Raw genomic sequence first — 23,567 nt, 5'->3', positions numbered from 1 at the left:
GCTCTAGTGGAAAGAACACGATCCTGGGAGTCAGGACCTGGGTTCTAATTCCAGCTCTGCCAAATGCTTGCTGTGTGACCTTGGGCAAGTCACTTAACCTCTCCGTTCCTCGGTTCTCTTTTTCTCCTTCCTAGACTATGAGCCCTATGTGGGACAGGGACAGTGTCCAATCTAATTAACTTGTATCTACCCCAGCGTTTAGAACAGTTTGACAGCCAGTTAATGTGAAACAAATACCATTATTTAAAAAAAAAAAAAGCCTGCCACTGGCTTATTGGTGTAACCCAAAGTAAATGAGCGTGGCTCAGTGGAAAGAGCACGGGCTTTGGAGTCAGAGGTCATAGGTTCAAAACCCGGCTCCGCCAACTGTCAGCTGTGTGACTTTGGGCAAGTCACTTCACTTCTGGGCCTCAGTTACCTCATCTGTAAAATGGGGATTAAGACAGCCCCCTGTGGGACAACCTGATCACCTTGTAACCTCCCCAGTGCTTAGAACAGTGCTTTGCACATAGTAAGCGCTAAATAAATGCCATCACCAGCATCATCATCAATCTCTCTGGGCCTGTTTTTGCTAAATGGAGATAATCATTCTCACTTCTCCCTACCTTACAAAGACATTATGGGGATAAAATTAAATGGGAATTGAACAGAGAATTATCAATCTTTCAATCTGAATGTAGAAATTCTTTTAGCTAAAAAAGTGGAGCGATGCTTTCATTCTGTCATTTGAGCAACAACAGTAAAAGTGCCTCTGGGGGCATAATGGCAGAAAGTATTTATTCATTATCTGCAGACATGGGACTGCCAGTTGCAGTGAATGCCTTCATTGGTTTGCAAGTAGGTGAAGTATTTTTCTTTTTAGACTGAATAATAGGTGCAAAAAAAACCCATTATATAATCAAGGACTAGTATTTGTTGACTGCTTACTCTGTGCTGGGCAAGGTGCATGCTTCTAATGATCATAAGAAAAGTAGAAATAAATTTTCCAAAAGAAGATGCCCTGTCACCTGGCCTGGAGCTCCTTTCCCCCTTCAGATATGACAGACCACAGCTCTCCCCACTTTCAAGATCTGATTCAAATCAGATCTTCCCTGCCCAAGCCCCCTACTTCCTCTCCCTTTTGTATAGCCTACGCACTTAGATCTGTACCCTTTAAGTACTTGATATTCACTTCCACTTAGCCCCACAACACCTACGTGCATATCCGTAATTTATTTTTGCAATGGGCTCCCCCTCTGGATTATAAACTCTTTGTGGGTGGGAAATGTGTAGTCCATCTCTGTCCCCAGCACTCCGTACAGTGCTCTGCACACAGTAAAGCGCTCAATAAATGTTACCGAATGACTGAGGTCAGTCTTGTTTATGATTTAACTTCGGAGAACCTAGAGCAAAGGTGAGTAACCTGGGTCTTATGGAAGTATCAAGGTAACATTTGTGTGGAATTGTCAACAGTGGAGCCCAGAGTTTACTTACACCAGGAAATAATTCCTTTAAGTAATCTACACCATTTCCCGAATTTGAGATATTGATTAGCTACCTAGGAGCGTGCTTATAACCAAGAAACAGTCCTTGTAAGAAGTAATTTGTACTATCTCCAGAATTTCAGATATAAACTAGTTCCGAGCTGCTGAACAAAAGTGTGTAATTCATCCATTTATTCAGTCGTATTTATTGAGTGCTTACTGTGTGCAGAGCACTGTACTAAGCACTTGGGAAGTACAAGTCGGCAACATATAGAGACAGTCCCTACCCAACAACGGGCTCACAGTCTAGAAGGGGGAGACAGACAACAAAACAAAACATGTAGACAGGTGTCAAAGTCATCATCATCATCAATCGTATTTATTGAGCGCTTACTGTGAGCAGAGCACTGTACTAAGCGCTTGGGAAGTACAAATTGGCAACATACAGAGACAGTCCCTACCCAACAGTGGGCTCACAGTCTAAAAGGGGGAGACAGAGAACAAAACCAAACATACTAACAAAATAAAATAAACAAATAGAATTAAAGTAATTAATAGTAATAAATAACATTTATTAAGTGCTTCCACTGTGTGAAGCACTGAACTAGGCCCTGGGGAGAACCAATAGATGTCGTTTCCGACACTTTTCCTGGGACACAACAGGCTCACAATCGAATATCAGGGAGAGGAGGGTGGACACAGGAAGAGGAAGGGAAAAAAATCAGACTAATAGAAGCAAATCAAATACAGTAGTAATGATAACTGATTACTAGCTGTGGGGGAGAGGGTCTAGCCCTGGCTTTCCTCAGCCTGTCACTGCTCCAAGTCTGGCCAGTCCTGGTCCCAACCACCTGACGCTATCCCAACGTTCCCTGTGGCGGGATCATAGCTTCTGCCCTCCTTGACTCCTGCCAAATGAACATGTTTTTCTCCAGCTTTTCCCACCTGGTGAAGACCCTCCAACTTCTCTCCCCCCCAGTGATTAGTCAGTCAATCAATGGTGTTGAGTATTTACTATGTGCAGAGAACTGAACAAAGCACTTGGGACAGTAAAATACAATAGAATTAGTAGACATGTTCCCTGCTCATATCGACCTTACAGTGATCCTAAGTGCACATGCTAAAGCTTGGGGTTTTTTTAAGAGAAGCAGCATGGTGTAAAGGATAGAGCACAGGCCTGGGAGTAAGAAGGTCATGGGTTCTAATCCCAGCTCCACCACTTGTCTGCTGTGGGATCTTGGGCAAGTCACTTCACTTCTCTGGGCCTGAGGTACCTCATCTGGAAAATGGGGGTTGAGACTGCGAACCCCACATGGGACAGGGAATGTGTCCAACCAAACTTGCTTGTATCCACCTCGACACCTAGTACAGTGACTGGCACAGAGTAAGCGCTTAGCAAATACCATCAACATTATTATTAGGACCTTGCTTGAGTGTTTCTGGAAGTTTGTGTAATTAGGGAACCGCAAGCGTTTAGCTCTGATCGGCCTTTCTCCCTTTTTCCTCCATGAGCATGAAACTAAAATTTGTGTCCAAGCTCTTGGTAAACTTTTCTCTAGTTTCCCCCACCCCCTGTAATTTAGATAGACCGGTCTTCCGAGAGAGTCTCATAGACAATAATTGCAATCCTATAGAGCGGAGCCTTGATCTTAGATCTTTTTTGAGCTCAGTTAAACATATGTCTTCTTTGGCTTATTGTATTTGGAACTGTTGATTATCAATATTTCAGGAAGATGTGGCTAAAACCAATGTGTTGCAAATAAGCATGACTGCTGCTGTGCCAGTAATAAGGCTTATTATTGTTATTAATTAAGGTGGTGATATTGGAAGAATCTAGTCAGGGTACGTACAATTGGACTTGCACAGTTCCAAAACAACGTGTAAGCTTGTTGTGGGCAGGGAATGTGTGTTACATTATTCCTTTGGACTCTCCCAAGTGCTTAGTACGGTGGTGGGCACACAGTAAGCACTTGATAAATGCCACCAATTGAGCATTAATAATTTTCGCTACGTGGGACCTCACAGATTCTGCACTTCAGTTTTTGCCCATCTTGTAGAAAATCAACTTCTATCTTAGAAGGGAGGAAGTTAATGATGTAAGTGTGCACTCAGTATAGTGAGTTTGTAGACTTCTAAAAATACCCTTGTAATGAGAGCTTGTCATGCAAGGCCCCCATGATTATTTCTGGATATAGTCGGGCCTTGATTTCCTCACTGAAAGACAATTTCCAGCATGGGTCCTACTTTTTATAGCAAGGTTTCTCTAATAGACACCACTTTGCAGTTTTTAATTGGTCACTAGAGTAAATACAGCAGGGGAAGAAAATACATTTATGTTTGCTGTGGAATCAACCATGTGTAGCCCAAAATTATCTGCCCAGAAATTTGTTTTAGTTGTACATGATGAAGCATCAAAAATTAGGGTTTTGAGAAGCTGTTTGTACTACTCTGTATTCTGCAGCTCAGCACTTCCTATGGCCCAGGCAGAACTAATATGAAGAAAGGATAAGGTTAGAGTTGAGCTATTAGTGATAGAAAATAATGGATGGAGGTTTGACGTGGCTAGTGGACCAATTATGTGAGTCATTTTTAAAGACTGTGTCCCTTGTACCCAGGCCGTTAAAAAAAAACCTGCAAGTTCTAAAATGCTGGAAATTGCCATGTTTTTCTGGTTTGATTCCCTTCAAAATTAATGTTATCAAGGGCTGGATTCGTGACAAAATAGATATCTACATTTTGGGAGCAGCTTGACTGTGATAAGAAAATCTAGTTTGCCTCTGAGCCAGTATTCAGATCAGCTTCACTGTAGTATCATAATAATAATAATGATGACACTTATTAAGCGCTTACTATGTGCAAAGCATCAGCAGTGAATAATGCTAATCTCTGAATCTAACCTCTCTTCTGCTCTGGACTGTAAACTTGTGATGAGAATCTGATTCTTGGCCATGAGGGATTATGTTTTTCAGAATATACATGACAATGCTAAGACTGATGCCCCGTTTAGTGACTGCTGCTTTGGATCCTCTATCTAAGCATTTACCTTGAGGGTACCCTGCTCAGGTCCTTAGTCTGGAAATGTTCTGTGCACATACTCACTGTGATTTGCGCATCAAATATTCAGCGCTTTGGCCAAATAAAGGTACTGTTATGAAGCAGGAGATCTCTGAGCCTCTGGAAAGAACTGCAAAGAGCAGAGTTGAGGCGATATTCTTGAGTTCTACTCCCCAATCGATCAGTCAGTGGTATTTTGAGCTTACTATGTGCGGCGCACTGTACTAAGCACTTGGGAGAGTGCAATACAACAGAATTGGCAGACACATTCCCTGCCCATAATGAGCATATTGTCTAGAGAATGAGCCTACAGTCTACAACAGTGGTCCAATGCAAATCACTTGGCCTCTCTTCCCCTAAAGAATGATGATGATGATGATGGTATTTGTTAAGCATTTACTGTGTTCCGTGCACTGTTCTAAGCTCTGGGGTAGATACAGGGTAATCAGGTTGTCCCACGTGGGGCTCACAAACTTAATCCCCATTTTACAGATGAGGTAACAGGCACAGAGAAGTTGTGACTTGCCCAAAGTCATACAGCTGGTAAGTGGCAGAGCCAGCATTAGAACCCACGACCTCTGACTACCAAGCCTGTGCTGTTTTCACTAAGCCACAGGATCTGTTCTAATTCTATTGTATCACCTTCTCCCAAGTGCTTAGTACAGTGCTCTGCACACAGTAAGCGCTCAGTAAATACCACTGATTTCTCGCCTGCTGCATGGAGTAGTAATGGCATTTATTGAGCCCCTGCTGAGTGAAGTTCCCTCTAGTAAGTGTTTGGCAAAGTTCAGCAGAAGAACGAGACACCCTCCCTTGAGGAGTTTACTCTTTTAACAAGGCAAGTAAGACACAAAAAGATTCACAAATAATGAAATCCAAGAAAGAGAGCAGCGTGGCCCAGTGATTAGAGCATGGGCTTAGGAGTCAGAAGGACCAGGGTTCTAATCCCAGATCCACCACTTATCTGCTGTTTGACCTTGGACAAGTCGCCTGACTTCTCGATGCCTCACTTACCTTATCTGTAAAATGGGGATTAAGGCTGAGTCCCACGTGGGATGTAGACCATGTCCAATCTTGCATCTACCCCAGCGCTTTAGTACAGTGCCTGGCACATAGTAAACGCTTAACAAATGCCATAAAAAGAGTTACTGCTCTAATGCTGATTCTCTTTGGCCACTACACGAATGGCATTCATTTATTCATTCAATCATATTTATTGAGCGCTTACTGTGTGCAGAGCACTGTACTAAGTGCTTGGGAAGTACAAGTCGGCAACATATAGAGATGGTCCCTACCCAACAATGGGTTCACTGTCTAAAAGGGGGAGACAGACAACAAAACAAAACATGTAGGCAGGTGTCAAAGGCTTTCCACCCACTCCACAAATTCCTCTCTCCCTCTTGATCTGCTACCTTGTCCACTGAAAGTGCAGTTGCTGTTATTATTGTAATTAGTATTATAATTCTTGCTAAGCAGTTGCTGTGTGCCAAGGGCTGTACTAAGCGCTAAGGTAGATAAAAGTTAATTAGGTTGGACAGTCCTTGTCCCACATGGGACTCAGTCAAAGGAAGGGGGAGTAGGATTTAATACCCATTTTACAGATGAGGTAACTGAAGCACAGAAGCTGCACTTAAGAAACCCCGTTCCTAAGATTCCACATCCTTCTCAGCCTCAAACTCTGAGCCGCCGAGGCGACGGGGCGTGCAACCCAGCCCCAATTACTCTGGGCTGCAGTTCCCTCGTCTGTAAAATGGGGGTTGAAATTCCTGTTCTCCTTCCCCCTTGGACTGAGAGCCCTCTGTGGGACAGGAACTGTGTCTGACCTATCTTGTATCTACACCAACTCTTAGGACAGTGCTTGTCACCTAGCCAAGTACTATTATTTGTATATATTTGTTGGTACACTTAACGCTTAAGCTAAGCGGACTTGGCAAAGGAAGAAGCGTGGCCAACGTCCGGGGAGCCAGACATTTTCCAGGGCTGGGCCAGTGACACACCTGTTGCTCATTTTTGGAACTTGGCTCCTTTTTCTTCTTACTGCATCTCTGATGCCTCTGTTCAATCACTACAGGCTTGTAAGACCTCATTTCCCATTCCGGCTTTTTTTGTCCAAGGTTAATGGGAGGGATGGTTGCCCACACAGGGACTGTTGGCCTTGGGGTCAAAGCCTGGGAACAGCAGATCAGTTTCTTTCGAAGATAAATCGATACTCTTCAGCAGCGCTTAGAACAGTGCTTTGCACATAGTAAGTGCTTAATAAATGCCATTATTATTATTAGTAGTACTTGGCCTTAATGTCTGCCTCGCCTTCTAGACTGTAAGTTTGTCGTGGGCAGGAAATAGGTCTGTCAAGTCTGTTATTATAAACTGTTAATACAGTGCTCTGCACACAGTAAGTGCTCAATAAATACTGTTGATGGAGTCTTCTTTCCTCAGGATGCGCTTTCTTGCAGATCAAACTCTTTAGGCAAGCACAGATCAGTGGGCTGGCTCTCTGTAAGAACCCGGCTTACACTCTGCATCTCGCTTGCTTTTTAAGGCCAGAACTCCCCTGGAGCAGGAGATTTTTAGCATCCTGAATCAGCACAAGCAGCCCAAGACCGATCCTTTGCTGACTCCTATGGAAAAAGCGTCTTTCAAAGCCATGAGCCTGGAGGAGGTGAGTTGGGCTGACCTTCCACATCTGCCCCTCTGGGTTGGCAGCCGTCCCGGCCCCTGGGGTCACCGGGGCCCATATTTGCATTTCAGGCAATGCTGCGCCGGGCAGAGATGCAGAAAGCCCGCGTCCTGCAGTCCTACTATGAAGCCAGGGCCAGCAGAGAGAAGAAAATCAAAAGCAAAAGGTAAGGTGGGCCTTGGAGCTGCTCTAATGCTAACCTTCTCACTGTGCCTCCATCTCATCTATCTCGCCGCCGACCCCTCGCCCACGTCCTTCCTCTGGCGTGGAACGCCCTCCCTCTTCAAATCCGACAGTCAATTACTCTCCTCCACTTGAAAGCCTTCTTGAGGCCACATCTCCAAGAGGCCCTTCCTTTCCTCTTCTTCCACTCCCTCTGCATCACCCCAACTTGCTCCCTTTGTTCATCACCCGCAGCCCCACAGCGCTTATGGACAGATCTGTCATTTATTTATTTCTGTTCATGTCTGTCTCCCCCCTCTAGACTGTAATCTTGTTGCGGGCAGGGAATGTGTCTGTTTATTATTGTACTCTTCTCTCCCAAGCACTTAGTACAGTGCTCTGCACACAGTAAGCACTCAATAAATATGATTGAATGAATGAACAGAGTAGAGGAAGGGCAGAAGCTACAAACCCACCATATGGAATGCTGGAATAGAGTCCAGGTGGTTTGGGCCAGAACTGGCCAGGCTGAGGAGAGCCAGGCCTTAGACCCCTTCCCCTACGGCTACTAAACAGCTCTCATTACTATTATATTCAGTTTGCTTGTAGTAGTCTGGTTTAGTCTGAATGGCCTTGCCTGTCCTCCTAATCGCAGGTGCCAGTTTTTCACTGTAGGGGAGGGAAGGGACCAGGTATTGTAGTGGGGATGGCGACTGAGGAAGGACAGGCCCCAAAGACCCAGTAGTGAGCAAAGCCACCATTTTGAATCCTTTTGGCCCTTGTGGGAAACTCTCGGGTCTTGCCAGAGACTTAGAGTGAACACAGAGCCATGAGGGCCAACACCCGCTTTGGCCCCACAGAGTGGGCACCTGTGATCCTGATTCCCTCTCCTGGGCTTTAACTGGTATAGTTCACTCTTCTTTCTCTAGAAAAGGGGTCCAGAATGAATTTCCTTTGTCAGTCATGGTTTTGATTGAGGGCTTACCTTGTGCAGAGCACTGTACTAAACATTTGGGAGCGTTCAATGTAACAGTTCTGGAAACTTGGGGGAATACTCTGGGCAGCAAAAATGCCCCCCTATTGGCTGAACTTCGTGTCCCAGTGCTAGGAAAGCTTCCTGAGCAGCCGGAAGATGAGAGCGATCTTGATGCCAACAGTCAGCTTGGCCCACACTAGGAATCCTCTGGACTCTTCAGGACTGGGGCATGAAGACTGCCCGGTGCCTATAATCATGCCATATCGTCCCTCTAGACTGTGAGCTCGTTGTGGGCAAGGACTGTCACTGTTTATTGTACTTTTCCAAGCGCTTGAGCACTCAAATGAATGAACGAATGAGCGAACGGGCTTTCCACTCTTCTTGCCCTCATCCCGCCGTAGTTATCACAAAATGCTGAGGAAAGGGAAAGCCAAGGAAGCTCTCAAGAAGTTTGAGGCGTTGCGGAAGTCCAATCCTGCTGCAGCCCTGGAAGAGCTGGAAAAAATAGAAAAGGCCAGGATGCAGGTGAGGCTCCTACTTCTCTTCCACTCTCTGAGACCAGGTCCGGCGCCCACTCAACCCTCGCTCTCTGCTTTCTCCTCAGGAACGAATGAGTCTCAAGCATCAGAACAGTGGGAAGTGGGCCAGGTCCAAAGCCATCATGGCCAAGTACGACCTCGAGGTGAGGAATAACCGGGAGGGAGGGAGGACGGGGAGTGGGGAAATGGGGGACAAGGTGAGCGGAAACCCCTGTATGCCAGAGAAGACCAGGAACCGTGGTTCCGAGATAGGGATCAGGGACAAGAGAGCAAGAGTGGAAGAGACTGGACAAATAGGGCCAGCCTGGGGAATAAAGGAAAGTGGTGCAGTAAGGAAAGGAAAACGGGGAGGTGGTTCTGGGGAAAGGGCCCCAAACCTTTGGGGCCTAGTAGTGGATAAAGCCTAGGCCTGGGAGCAAAAGGACCTGAGTTCTAATCCTGGCTCTGCCACCTGCCCGCTGTGGGACCATGAGCAAGTCCCTTAACTTCTCTGCACCTGTTACCTCATCTGTAAAATGGGAATTAAGACTGTGAGCCCCACTTGGGTCAGCCTGATTACCTTGTATCTAGCCCAGCACTTAGAACAGTGCTTGACACATGTAAGCACTTAACAAATACCATAATTATTATTATTCTCATTTCCTCAGTACCTGTTCTCCCTCGCTGTTTAGACTGTGAGCCCCATGTGGTATAGGAACTGTGTCCAACCTGATTAACTCTTATCGACCCCAGCGCTTAGAACAGTGACTGGCACAGAGTAAGCGCTTAACAGATACCCTAAAAAAGAGGGGGGCCAGGTCAACTAGCTATTGGTTGGGTCTTTGTTGCTGCTCCTGCTCTTCCTGCTACTGACGAACTTGTCCTTCCTCCTCAGGCACGTAAAGCAATGCAGGAGCAATTAGCTAAGAACAAAGAACTGACAGTGAAAGTTCAGAAGGCTTCTGACAGCGAGGAGGAGAAGGAACCCGAAGAGGACAGTAGCCTCATCCCAGAGGCGGTGAACGAGGTGCAGATGAGTACAGACGGGCCAAACCCCTGGATGCAGAGAACCCTCGGTAAGGACACAAAGGACGCGGCCGTCCCCGAAGAGCCCAAGCCGCCTGCCCAGGCCCCTGCCCTCGAGGAATCCGAGAGCGAGGAAGAAGAGCCAGGGGCAGAGGTGGAATCGCTGTTGCGAGAATTTCAAGAGAGACGTTCCCGCCGACAGTCCGTGGCCAGCAAGAAGGCACGGGAAAAGGGAGTGAAAGGTGAGTTAGAAGGGAATGCCAGCATTCTCCGGGAACGTGGACTGTCGGAAGGAGACATGGGTTGGACCCAGCTTGCTTGGTCTCTTTGTCTTTTCGGGGTATTTGTAAAGGGCTTACTATGTGCCCAGCACTGTACTAAGCACTGGGGTAAATACAAGCCAATCAGATTTCACAGTCCATGTCCCACATGGGGCTCACAGTCATTATCCCCATGTTACAGATGAGGTAACTGAGGCACAGAGAAGTTAGGTGACTTGCCCAGGGTCATCCAGCAGACAAGTGGAAGAACTGAGATTAGAACCGAGATTAGAACCCACGTCCTTCAGGCTCCCAGAACCATGCTGTATCCACTAGGCCACGTTCCTTCTCTGTTGTAAGGGAATGCCGGAATTCCCTGGGAACACGGATTCTCAAAATGAGATTTAAGTTGGACACAGTTTGCTTGGTCTCTTGGCTCTAGGGAAGAGTAAGGGGGCATCTGATTTCCAGGGAATCATAACTAGGGAGTCAAATGGATCATCTCACAATTTGACTCTCCTGGAAGAAATGATTCTTTCTGAATCCCTCAGGTTTGGAACAGAATAGTTCCAGCGTGGGGCTCTGCTCAAGAGTCCTCTCCTTTTGGTAGCCTATCCCTGGTGTGAAGAGGTTAGAGAATGGAATCAAATCCGGTTTTTTCTTCCAGAAACCTTGGGTCAAATCCGGCAACGGGAAGACCCAACCTAATTCAGATAGGTTTGGGCAGAGTAGTGTCTTCGGGACCTCAACCCCCTTTTGTTTGGCAGTGCCCTGTGGACAGGGCCCCAAGAGCAAGCTGCATTTCTCACTCCTCAATCACCCATCTGCAGCAACAGATAACAGTGGATGCCAATTGAGTGGTAAAGAACACCCATTACATTTTCTTAATTCTCTGCATACCATCTGGGGGTAGGTTAAGCTCATTATAAACCCATCAGGGCGTCTGGCAAACTTTTCATTCCCCCAGCATTAAGACGGCAACACGATGCATTTTGTACAGTATTAATCATCTTTTGCCCGTTGCGTCTCGGAATGCTTACGGTAGTGAAGGCATGGAATCTGTTAAACTCCTTTGAGGAAGTAATGCCTATAAGTAGAGGAGAAATGGAGGTACATTATTATGAATTTAAGCAACTCTTCAGGCCGTCATCTGCTTCCTCAAATGACGCATTCACTAGTGAACTGTGTTCCCTGCCACTTAATGAGCACAGATTAGCTTCTTCTTCAGGGGGTCCAGGTATGTCGCTGTTAGCGCTCATCTGTCTCAGTAATGGGAAGCAGCGTGGCCTAGTGGATAGAGGCCAGGCTTGGGAGTCAGAAGGACCTGGGTTCTAATTCCGGCTCCCTGCCGCTTGTCTGCTGGCAAATCACTTCACTTCTCTGGGCCTCAGTTACTTCATCTGTGAAATAGAGATTACGACTGTGAGCCCAATGTGGAACAGGGCCCGTGTCCAACCCCATTACCTTGTATCTACCCCAGTGCTTAGCACTTAACAAATACCACAATCATTAGTAGTAGTAGTGCCATATTTGTTGTTATTATCTGTCTTCCTTTCCTGGTGGCTTTGATTATTTTTTTTTCCCTAGATCCCTTCAGAGGAGAGGAAAAAGAGGTGTTGGCTCACCTGAAAGTCTTTTCTCAGAAAATTGACAGCCAGCAAGCTAAGGTGGCCAAGAAGCCAGAAGCGCCGGCCCCCCAAGCCGTGGCGGCACCGCAAGAGACTGTCCAGGTGGAGGAGGGCCCACTGCTGGATGAACGACTAGAGAGGGTGCGGACGTTGGAGGACATCGACAGGCTCGGCTCCGAGGAGCGAGTGGAAGAGGAGCCGCTCCTCAGACCCCCCCCGGAAGGAGGGCGGCAGGGGCCGAGGCCCCCAGTAGCAGACCGGCCCCCGGAGAAGAAGCAGAAGATCATTAGCCTGAAGGCCATCCTGGAAGTGAACTCTCAGCCCGTGGAATCCTCGGCAGCCCCCATCATGGTGCAGGAGGAGGAGGAGGAGGAGGAGCAGGTGAGCGGGGACCACAGCCTGGGCCTTTGCTGCTCAGCCAGTTAGTCGTATTTATTGCGCGCCTACTGGGTGTAGAGCAGTGTACTGAGTGCTTGGGAGAGTATGCTATAACAATGTAACAGACACATTCCCTGCCCACAATGAGCTTATGGTCTGTAGGGGGAGAAACACATTAATATAACCAGACTCCACCAAACGGGGAAGGGTTGAGGGGGCACCGGCTCGGTGGGCACCGCCTGCCCCCACTCAGGTGGGGCCCTGATTCATTCGTTCATTCAATCGTATTTATTGAGCACGTACTGCGTGCAGAGCCCTGTACTAAGTGCTTGAAAAGTACAGTTCAGCGACAAATAGAGATGATCCCTACCCAACAAAGGGCTAACAGTCTAGAAGGTAAACCCAATAAACCGATCAACCCGAGATGCTCTGTGTCGCAGCCTCTAGAATGTAAGCTCCTTTTGGGCAGGGAATGTGTGTTTATTGTCATACTGTGTTCTCCCGAGCAGTCAGTCCAGTGCTCTGCATTCAGTAAGCGCTCTGTAAATACGATTGACTGACTCTAGGACTTAGAAGGGTCATCACGGCCCTGGGAACAAAGCTGCGAAACCTTAAACCCTCCCTAAGTAACCGTTCTTTGATCCGGGGGCCCGGTGGCCCCTGTTTGGGCGAAGCAGCACTTCCTAATGGAAGGACCCTGGGCCTGGGAGCCAGAAGAACCTGGGCTCGAATCCCAGCTCCATCACTTGTCAGCAGTGTGACCTTGGATGAGTCACTTCACTTCTGGGCCTCAGTTACCTCATCTGTAAAATGGGGGTTAAGACAGTAGGCCCTATGTGGGACCGGGGACTGTGTCCAACCCGTATTGCTTGTATCTACCTCATCCCTTAGCACAGTGCCTAACACATAATAAGCATTTAGTAAATGCCGCAGTTACTATTATTATTATTATTCCTGTTCCTGCGGGCGCCTTCATTTACCCTGACTCTTGCCCTTGTGCTTCCTCCCAGGAGATGGGAGAGGAGGAAACTCAGAAGCAGATGATACAGGAAGCCTTCGCAGGGGACGACGTGGTTGCAGACTTTCTGAAGGAGAAACACCAGGCCGAGGAAGCCAGCAAGCCTCAGACTGTGGACCTGACCCTGCCTGGCTGGGGCGAGTGGGGGGGCGTGGGCCTGAAACCCAGCCGAAAAAAGCAGCAACGGTAAGTGCCGGGAGGAGCCCGGGGAGTCCCCGCAAGCCCTTAGGGCCCGAAGGGAACATCCGCCCTCGGCTGGAGTGGCTCGTGCCAGCCCAGGTACCCGGAGCCAGATTTCGCGGCGACGTGTGTTTCAGATTTCTCATCAAACCCCCCGAGGGCTCCCCGAGAAAAGACCGACACCTTCCGAATGTGATTATCAACGAAAAGCGCAACGTCCAGGCTGCAGCCCATCAGGTGAGGGGGGCGGGTGGACTACATCCTAGCCCACCTCTCTCTCCGTCCCCTTCAGGCGGGCGTCCAGGGGACTGGCTGTCCTTGGCGGTGTTGGCGCGGTGGCTGTTCACGTGTGGGGCGTCTAGGGCAACTCGGGAGAGGGCGATGGGCCAGAGGAGGGCCGCCCGGCAGGAATCTGAGATCCACCCCTGAATTGAGACTGGAATAAGGAGGCACACTAGAGGTTTGCAGTTGGGACTCGGTTCCCCAGGTCCCCTCAAGATGAAATAACGCCTCCAGGGATCCATAGGACCTAAGATCTTGTGGCAGGGATGATGTCTGCCAAATGGCAGAGCAGGGGTTAAAACCCAGATCTCCTCTGACTCCCAGGACCGTGCTCTAGCCACTAGACCACACTCCCAAGTCCCAGCAGCGAGCTCGCTTCTTTTCTTGGTGTGGGGTCACCAGACAATGGGTCCTATCATTGTCACAGAGACTTTTAACATATCTGAAGACATCCTTGTGGCTCTGTGGTGCACAGCCCTTGCTGTCCCTCTCCTCGGTTTGAGGCCGCTTAAAATGACTGCTTAGAGTTAGCAGTGGTCCAGGTCCTGGCTTGCCCTCTGTCATAACAGGAGAAGACACGTCCCCGTGTTTCTGCCGACTACAGGGGGCTCTCTGCCTTGGTTCCCGACACTCTGCTGTTGCACTTGAGAAGCAGCGTGGCTTAGTGGAAAGAGCACGAGCCTGGGAATCCGGTGGATCTGGGTTTCTGATTCCGGCTCTGCCACTTGTCTGCTGTGTGTCCCTGGACAAGTCACCTAACTTCTCTGGACCTCAGTTCCCTCATCTGTAAAAATGGAGATTAAGATTGCGAGCCCCACCTGGAACAGAAAGTGTGTCCAGACTGATTAGCTTGTATCTATCCTGGCGCCTAGTATAGTCCCTGGCATATGGTAAGCACTTAACAATACTGTTAAAAAAAAAAAGAGAGAGACCTGCATTATCACTCATCAGTCCATCCACGGGGCCCATTTTCTTCTATTTTCCAGCTTAAATGGTGCCTGGGAGAGTACGGTAGAACAGAAATGGTAGGCGTGTTCCCGGTCCACAAGAAAATTATAGTCTAGGGAGCCTTGGATCACAATACCACAGAATTAGCAGTTACGTTCCCCGCCCGTAACGAGCTTACAGTTTAGAGGGGTAGACTGTCGATCAATCAGTGCTGTCTACTGAGCGCTCACTGGGTGCACAGCATTGTACTGAGCACTAGGGAGCATACAGTCCCCTTCTCAAAAATCTCCAGTGGTTGCCAGTCAACCTACGCATCAAGCAAAAACTCCTCACTCTCGGCTTCAAGGCTGTCCATCACCTCGACCCCTCCTACCTCACCTCCCTTCTCTCCTTCTACAGCCCACCCCACACCCTCTGCTCTTCTGCCACTAACCTCCTCAGTGTACCTCATTCTCACCTGTCCCGCCGTCGATCCCCGGTCCACGTCCTCCCCCTGGCCTGGAATGCCCCCAATCCCTCCGCACATCCGCCAAGCTAGCTCTCTTCCTCCCTTCAAAGCCCTGCTGAGAGCCCACCTCCTCCAGGAGGCCTTCCCAGACTGAGCCCCCTTTTTTCTCTCTTCCTCCCCATCCCCCCAGCCCTACCTCCTTCCCCTCCCCACAACACCTGTATATGTGTTTATACAGATTACTCTATTTTACTTGTACATATTTACTATTCTATTAATTTTGTTAATGACGTGCACCTAGCTTTATTTCTATTTATTCTGATGGCTTGACACCTGTCCACATCATCATCATCATCAATCGTATTTATTGAGCGCTTACTATGTGCAGAGCACTGTACTAAGCGCTTGGGAAGTACAAATTGGCAACATATAGAGACAGTCCCTACCCAACAGTGGGCTCACAGTCTAAAAGGGGGAAAGACTGTGGGGGCCGTCCACATGTTTTGTTTTGTTGTCTGTCTCCCCCTTCTAGACTGTGAGCCTGTTGTTGGGTAGGGACCGTCTCTATATGTTGCCAACTTGTCCTTCCCAAGTGCTTAGTACAGTGCTCTGCACATAGTAAGTGCTCAATAAATACGGTTGAATGAATGAATGAATACCCCAGAATTAGCGGTCGCATTCCCTGCCCATGATGAGCTAGCTTCCAGTGTAGAGGGAGAGCCGAATGCCTGGTTCCTCCCAGTGGCTCACGCTGAACTCTTTCCCTCTCCTTTGCAGGTCAATCAGCTCCCCTTTCCATTCATTCACCACCAGCACTTCGAGAAGACCATCCAGACGCCTGTCGGCACAACCTGGAACACCCAGCGGGCCTTCCAGAAGCTGACCATTCCCCGGGTCGTCACCAAGCCGGGACACATCATCGAGCCCATAAGTGCAGAAGAAGCCGGCACCACGACCTCTTCACAAAAAGCCCGCTCCGTCAGGAAACCGCGGCAGCGGGATCAGCAGAAGCGACGCAAACGGTTGAATAAAAAATAGCTGTAGACAGCACTGTCGGAGGGCGGCCGTCTGGGTGCATGGGGGCAAAGAGAGTTTCCTACTTTCCACAAAGAGTAAAATGGTTGAACATCAAAAGCCAAGAAGCCGTCCTTCCCTCTGTCCCGACCCCATCCATGTTTTTCCATTTTATTTGCAGCACGGTGACCTGTGTCTGGGGATTAGGTACGCATGCCTCGCTTCTCTTTTTCCCCCCACCCCTGTTTCTCCTCTGTTTGTCTTCTGGGGTTCCAAGACCCACTTAGGGAAGCTTGGGACAGCTCCAAAGAAGGGTCGAGTCTTTTTAGCCACTGCGTCATGGGTTTCGGAAGGGTGGGCTTCTGCTAGGAGCCTGATGGAACTTCTCACGGACTGAGGCCGTACCGGAGGACTCGCTTCTAACTGGACCCAGGCTCTATTCTCCAGTCCGGGAGGGGCCCGGTCCGTCCCAGAGAGGCTCCGGGCGCGGTCTCCTCACTGTCAAAGACGGGGGAATGCTCTTCCAGAGTTCAGGGGTTTGGCTGGCTGTGTCATCATCATCATCAATCATATTTATTGAGCGCTTACTATGTGCAGAGCACTGTACTAAGCGCTTGGGAAGTACAAATTGGCAACATATAGAGACAGTCCCTACCCAACAGTGGGCTCACAGTCTAAAAGGGGGAGACTGTCGGCACACCTACCTCAACTGCTAAGCAACCAACTTAACCACGGCCCTGGAGTCTGGCAGATTGTGTCGTGCCTAAATGTCCAGGAAGGTCCCAAGTGTAATCCATGCGATGCTTTTGTTTTTGGCGGCCCCCGGCCTGTTGGGCAAGTTGGTTGGACGTCCATAGTGTGTGCAATGACACCACCTTCTGGAAATGAAAAAAAATCTTCACAAGTGTGTGTGTGTGTGTGTGTGTGTGTGTGTGTGTGTTGGTTTATGATTGGCTTATTTTTCAGCATCAAAAATGGCCTGTTCGTCCCCCCCTCCTCCTCCCACCCCCCCGCACAATTCTGGAAAAACAGCCTTGTTCTCAAACGTGCGCGTGGCATTTCGTTGATCTGAACAGAGCAGAAAGTGAAAACGACACTTCTGAAGTCTCAAAATGACCTATTTTATGCTTAGACCTGCGACGACGCCTTTGACGGCCTGAAGGATCAGGAACAAGGACAAAGGCATTGCATTTTCAGCTGGGAGATCTAAAGCGAGGTATATAACTGGCAGAGAATTCCCCACAACCGTTTCTGAGCTTCATGGATTTTGAGCCGCTCTGCTGTCTTGTCTTCTGTACTTCACCGCCTCTGTGTCTGTTGCCCCCAGGGGCGAGGCGCAGGCTCCCACCGTGAAATGGTAAATCCTAAAGTGTTTCCCTCCCATCACCTGCAGGCTGACGACACTTCTCATGTAGCTCTTCGCTCACCTAGGTGGTCCCTTCTCCCTATGTCAGGCATCCTGCAGACCCCCTGCCAGTCCCCAGCCGATGACTTCCTGAGATTTAGGTGGGTGACTGACCTTTCTAAGACTTTCTTTTTTCAAAGGAGCATCTCCCGTATCATGCTACCGCTACCAAACTTCCGAGGCTTCTTTTCTTTATGGCTGTCTCTCCACCTTAAAAGTTTTTACAGTGATGGAGTTGAAGTGGAGTGAGATTCAGATTAGGGGGAGTGAATCGAGCTAGCTCAGTGGGGGCTGCTTATGGATCGATGGATCAATCAGTGGTATTTGAGTGCTTACCATGTGCAGAGCACCATACTAAGGTCTTGGCAAGGTACAACAGAATAGGCAGACCAGTTCCCTGACCATAACGAGCTTACAGTCTAGTGGGGAAAACAGATTAACGTGACTAAGTAAGTTATATATAAACATATGCAAAAGCGCTGTGGGGCAAATATTAAAATATCCAAAGGTCACAGATCCAAGTGCATAGATGATACAGAAGGGAGAATGAGCGTAGGAAAAGAAGGCTTAATTGAGGATGGCACCTCGTAGGAGATGTGACCTTAATGTTGTAGAGATGAAGAGATTGGTGGCCTGCCGTATATGGAGGGGGAAGGAGTTTCAGGCTGTTAGGGGAGAGGGATGTGGGAAAGGGGTCCGCAGTGAGATAGATGAGGTTTGGCAGTGAGAAAGCTCATGCTAGAGGAGCGGGGCATGTGGGCTGGGCTGTAGCAGGATATCGGATGAGGTGAACTGATGGAGTGCTTTAAAGCCAACGGTAAGGAGTTTTTGTTTGATGCAGAGCATGGGGGTGAACTTAGAGTCATCGACTGGAAGTATAGAGAAGCAGCGTGGCTCAGTGGAAAAAGTGCGGGCTTGGGAGTCAGAGGTCATGGGTTCAAATGCTGGCTCAGCCACTTGTCAGCTGTATGACCTTGGGCAAGCTACTTTTCTGTGCCTCAGTTACCTCATCTGTAAAATGGGGATGATGATGGCATTTAAGTGCTTACGATGTGCAAAGCACTGTTCTAAGCGCTGGGGAGGTTACAAGGTAATTAGGTTGTCCCACAGGGGGCTCACAGTCTTAATCCCCATTTTACAGACGAGGTAACAGGCCTAGAGAAGTGAAGTGACTTGCCCAAAGTCACACAGCTGACAATTGGTGGAGCTGCGATTTGAACCCATGACCTCTGACTCCAAAGCCCATGCTCTTTCCACTGAGCCATGCTCATTTACTTTGGGTTACACCAACAAGCCAGTGGCAGGCTTTTTTCTTTTTTAAATAATGGTATTTGTTTCACATTAGCTGTCAAAATTCTAAATGCTGGGGTAGATACAAGTTAATTAGATTGGACACTGTCCCTGTCCCACATAGGGCTCATAGTCTAGGAAGGAGAAAAAGAGAACCAAGGCACGGAGAGGTTAAGTGATTTGCCCAAGGTCACACAGCAAGCATTTGGCAGAGCTGGAATTAGAACCCAGGTCCTGACTCCCAGGACCGTGTTCTTTCCACTGGAGCATGCTGCTTCTGGGATTAGAAACCTGTAAGGGGCCTGCACCCATGCTTTTCATTCGCTAACACTGCCTTCCTGGATGGACTGAGATTAAACTGGGGTCAACACTCTGAAGACTGAGCCCCATGTGGGACAAGCTGATCAACTTGTAGCACCCCCCCCCCCCCAGCTCTTAGAACAATGCTTTGCACATAGTAAGTGTTTAACAAATACCATTATATTAAGCTCCTGCTGTATGCAAAGTACTGGGAAAGGATATGCAGATAGAAGTAAGGCATGTCCTTGGCCCCTAAGGGTCTCAAAACTTTAAAAATAAAGGTGGGAGAGGGGCTTGGCAAGGACATGTAATGGAGAGCTGCAAAGAACGTGTGCGCAGTAGTAATTCTTCTCTGTGAGTAATGTTGTAGGTTTCCCCCCCAAACCATTTTAGAGTGCTCTGATGGGTTCAGACATGTTTCCAGGGGGCAGTTTGCCATCTTCAGGATTGTGTGTGGAGTTCCGTCTCACCTGCCACAGCCCTAACTTCTGGAGGAGCCAAAGGGTAGGAAATGATCCCAAGGGGGCCGGTCACTCGTCTCCTCTTTGGCCAGCTGCGGCCAGAGCTCTGCCCCACCTGCGGGTGACATGCAGCTGGCTTCAGACCTTCCATCTGTAGTTCACCTCGCTGCCGCCTCCTCCCCAACCTCCTGTTGGGTCATTCATTCAATCGTATTTATTGAGCATCTACTGTGGGAAAAGCACTGTACTAAGCGCTCGGGAGAGTACGCTATAAAAAGAGACATGTTCCCTGCAATGAGCTCACATAGTGTCCAAGTCCAGTAGGACTCACAAAAGTCCCAATTTCGGCCACCTTTGCATTACTGGGTGCGGTCCCAGGAGCCCAGTAACGAAAAGTGATATTTATTGAGTGCCCGCAGGGTGCATAGGCACTGTTCTCAGTGTTTGGGAAAGTAGCAGAGGCAAAGAACACGTTCTGGACCCTCAGGGATCTTAAGGCCTAGCGGAGGAGATGAATAAAAATTATTTACAAACAGTGGGAGCCGGAGGAGAAACAAAGGTGTAACAGTAGCACGGATATGGCAGGATGGAATAGTTGAAAAATAATTGAATATACAGTAGGGCTGAAGATGGGTACAAATAATGTGGACAGAACTGCTAATTGTGTCTTATCGTGCTCTCCCAAGCCATAGTTCCACATGTTTTGTTCTCCGTCTCCCCCTTCTAGACTGTGAGCCCGTTGTTGGGTAGGGACCATCTCTATATGTTGCCAACTTGTACTTCCCAAGCGCTTAGTACAGTGCTCTGCACACAGTAAGCACTCAATAAATACGATTGAATGAATGAATAGTTTTCTGTCCATGTAAATGCTCAATACTCTCAGTTGGAAGCTGTTGGGTTGACCTGGCTTGAGGTATTGGGAATTAATCAAGGAAGACTTCTTGGTAGAGGTGGCATTTGAGGCAGGCTTTGAGGCCAGGGAGAACTGGTCTGGTGGATTTAGGTAAGGGAGATTAGTTCCAGGTAGAAGACAGTGGAACTAAAATCACTCCTCCAAGAGGCCTTCCCTGTCTAGCTCTCATTTTTCCCATTCCCCCTCCAACGATGCTTATGCACTTGAAGCTGTTCCCCAGCCCCTTAGTATTTGAGTACGTATCCCTATGTCTTCCCATTTTTTCATCAGTAATTCATCTTCAATCTAGCTCCTAAACTGAGCTCCTTCTAGGCTGGGAACATGTCTGCTAACTACTGTATTCTCTTCCAAGTGCCTAGTACAATGCTTAGCACAAAGTAAGTGCTCCAGAAATACTGATTGAGGTAAGAGGGATGAGACCAAGTTCTTGGTTCAATGCATTATACCCAGCGGGTGCTCAATAAGTACCACTGCTAACTAGAAAGTGAGCTTGAGTGGGTGGGGGGACTGAAGAGTGTGAATGGAGGAGGGGCAGAAGGTGGTATGAAAGCTTTGAAGCTGGTAATGGGAAAGAACTTTTGCTCAATGCAGAGGTGGCATTGAAAATTTTTATTTAAAGTGCCAAACGTGGATGTTGGGTGATATTTCAGGAAGATGATCTGGTCAGCAACATGTACTAGAGACTGAAGTAGAGAGAGGTTTATCCAGTAGTCTAGCCATATAAACAGGAATTCGAACCAGGATGGTAGCAGTGCGGTAGAAGAAAGAAAGCGGCAATCACAGACATGTCCTGGAGTATTAACCGACAGAGTTTAGCAGTTGATTGAATCCAAGAGCTGATGAACGGGATTCGACAGTGACAACAGGCTTTTGAAGCAGGAAGGTTGGTGTTATTGACAAATGAGTGGGACAGTTTGTTTAGTAATAGAGAAGCAGTTGTGGTCTAGTGGAAAAACCAGTCAGAGAACCTGAGTTCTAATCCTAGCTCCACCATTTATCTGCTGGGTGATCCTAGGCAAGTCGCTTAACTTCTCTCTGCCTGTTATCTCTTCTGTAAAATGAGAATTAAGACTGTGAGCCCCATGAGGGACAGGGACCGTGTCCAACCTGATTATACCGTATCTACCCCAGCGCTTAGTACGATGCCTGGTACATAGTAGGCACGTAAATACCATGAAAAGCAGGCACTTAACGCTATTCTCAATGAATGTTATTTATTGAGCACTTCCTGTGTGTAGAGCACTGTACCAACCACTTGGGAGAAGAGGATAGAATTAGTAGAAACTATCCAGGTCCTCTAAAGAGTGGGGACAGACGCTAAAGGACAGACACTAAAGTATATAAATCTAAGAAATAGATACAAGAGCTCAGGTGGCCTGAAAGTGCTGACTTGGTTGTTGGGGACATAAGGTGGGGGGGGATGAGAAATCGGAGGTTTCAGATTCATTCATTCATTGTCATAATTATTGAGTGCTTACTCTGTGCAGAGCACTGTCCTAAGCACTTGGGAGAGACCAATATAACAACAAACAGACAAATTCCCTGTCCACAAGCTGACAGTCTAGAGGGAGAGATGGACATTAATATAAATAAATAACATATGTCCAAATGTGGGGCTTGGGGTTGAACAAAGGGAGCAAGTCACAGCGATGAAGAAGGGAGGGGGAGAAGAGCAAAGGAGGGGCTTAGGGAAGGCCTCTTGGAGGAAATGTGCGACTTTGAAGCAGGGGAGAGTAACTGACTGTCGGATTTGAAGAGGGAGAGGGTTCCAGGCCAGAGGCAGAACGTGGGCGAGGGATCGGTGGTGAGACGGAAGACACTGAGGCAGTGGGAAGGTTCAGACGTGCCTGTTCAGTTTGATTTGTTCATTCATTCAGTCGTATTTATTCATATTCGTACGCTTGGGAAACATCAGATGCTTCCACGTGAGGGCGAAGGGAGTTCTAGGCAGCGGGTTTATAGCCTTTGAGGAAGCCTCACATTTTTCGTGCTTCAATGCTTCCCAGCCCGGCCGGCATAGGACAAGCTGGGAGTGAAGCCCCAGGGTAGAGCCGAGAGGGCATCGCTGGTGGTTTGAGGGGGTGAAAGGGCGAGGGCTGCCCAGAACCATAGGCACAGGGCAGGCCAGGAGTGAGGCCCCAGGCTGACTGGGATGATGGTGGCAGTGGGGTGTCCACTCATTCATTCTATCGTATTTATTAAGCGCTTACTGTATGCAGAGCACTGTACTGTGCGCTTGAGCGCTTCTGGGGCTCTGGAGAAAGGAGTGGGAGGCCTCGGGGGTCTGCTTCTGAGGAGCAAAGAGGAATGGCGACAGCAGTGGGGAAGGGTCTCTCCCTGACCAGCCCAGCGGGATGCTGGCAACCTCCAAGGGATCCATGGGCCCAGAGCGGGCTGGAGGCAAAGGACCGAGCCCCATTCAGCAGTGGGGTTCGAGGGGGCTCCATCCTTCGCCCCTCGATGAGGAGGCTCCCCGGGCCTCAACGTCTGAGGGGAGGCGGGGGCAGAGGCCTGGGGGTCCCCGAAGGCTTGAGGTGAATCGGGGCAGAGGCCTGGGGGTCCCCGAAGGTCTGAGGGGAGGCGGGGCTGAAGCCTGGAGGCTCCCCGAAGACATGAGGTGAGGCGGGGCAGAAGGCTGGGGGTCCCCGAAGACCATTGGTGAGGCAGAGCAGAGGCCTGGGGGTCCCTGTAGACCCGAGGTGAGGCGGGGCTGAAGCCTGGGGGTCCCCGAAGGCCTTTGGGGAGGTGGGGCAGAGGCCTGGGGGTCCCCAAAGATCTGAGGGGAGGCGGGGTTGAAGCCTGGGGGTCTCCGAAGGCCTTTGGTGAGGCAGAGCGGAGGCCTGGGGGTCCCCAAAGATCTGAGGGGAGGTGGGGCTGAAGCCTGGGGGGCCCCGAAGGCCTTTGGAGAGGCAGAGCGGAGGCCTGGGGGTCCCCGTAGGCCCGAGGTGAGGCGGGGCACAGCCCTGGGGGGTCCCCGAAGGCCTGAGGGGAGGCGGGGCTGAAGCCTGGGGGTCCCCGAAGATTTGAGGGGAGGCGGGGCTGAAGCCTGGGGGGTCCCCGAAGATTTGAGGGGAGGCGGGGCTGAAGCCTGGGGCTCCCCGAAGGCCTGAGGTGAGGCGGGGCTGAAGCCTTGGGGTCCCCGAAGGGAAGGCCTGAGGGGAGGCGG

At 49.1% G+C, this 23,567-nt stretch overlaps 1 protein-coding gene across 3 annotated transcripts in view; it reads left to right on the top strand.

Annotated features, from left to right (window-relative positions):
* UTP14A (UTP14A small subunit processome component) overlaps positions 1-16,152 on the top strand; it is a 32,525-nt gene extending 16,373 nt beyond the window's left edge. For 2 of the 3 annotated variants that reach the window (XM_038748318.1, XM_038748317.1), the window contains exons 7-15: positions 7,057-7,176; positions 7,266-7,360; positions 8,734-8,857; positions 8,937-9,014; positions 9,746-10,118; positions 11,724-12,145; positions 13,153-13,346; positions 13,478-13,577; positions 15,796-16,152. In XM_038748318.1, the coding sequence (XP_038604246.1) occupies positions 7,057-7,176; positions 7,266-7,360; positions 8,734-8,857; positions 8,937-9,014; positions 9,746-10,118; positions 11,724-12,145; positions 13,153-13,346; positions 13,478-13,577; positions 15,796-16,056 (1,767 nt within the window). In that variant the 3' untranslated portion in view covers positions 16,057-16,152. Of the gene's footprint in view, positions 1-7,056; positions 7,177-7,265; positions 7,361-8,733; positions 8,858-8,936; positions 9,015-9,745; positions 10,119-11,723; positions 12,146-13,149; positions 13,347-13,477; positions 13,578-15,795 lie in introns of all 3 variants that reach the window. The other variant, XM_038748319.1, reaches the window with a different exon arrangement.
* The last annotated feature ends 7,415 nt before the right edge of the window (positions 16,153-23,567 follow it).

This window comes from Tachyglossus aculeatus, chromosome 6 (assembly GCF_015852505.1).
Source record: "Tachyglossus aculeatus isolate mTacAcu1 chromosome 6, mTacAcu1.pri, whole genome shotgun sequence".
Lineage (NCBI taxonomy): Eukaryota > Metazoa > Chordata > Mammalia > Monotremata > Tachyglossidae > Tachyglossus > Tachyglossus aculeatus.
The sequence above is the reverse complement of the archived record's forward strand: the minus strand, read 5'-3'. Positions and strand labels throughout refer to the sequence as shown.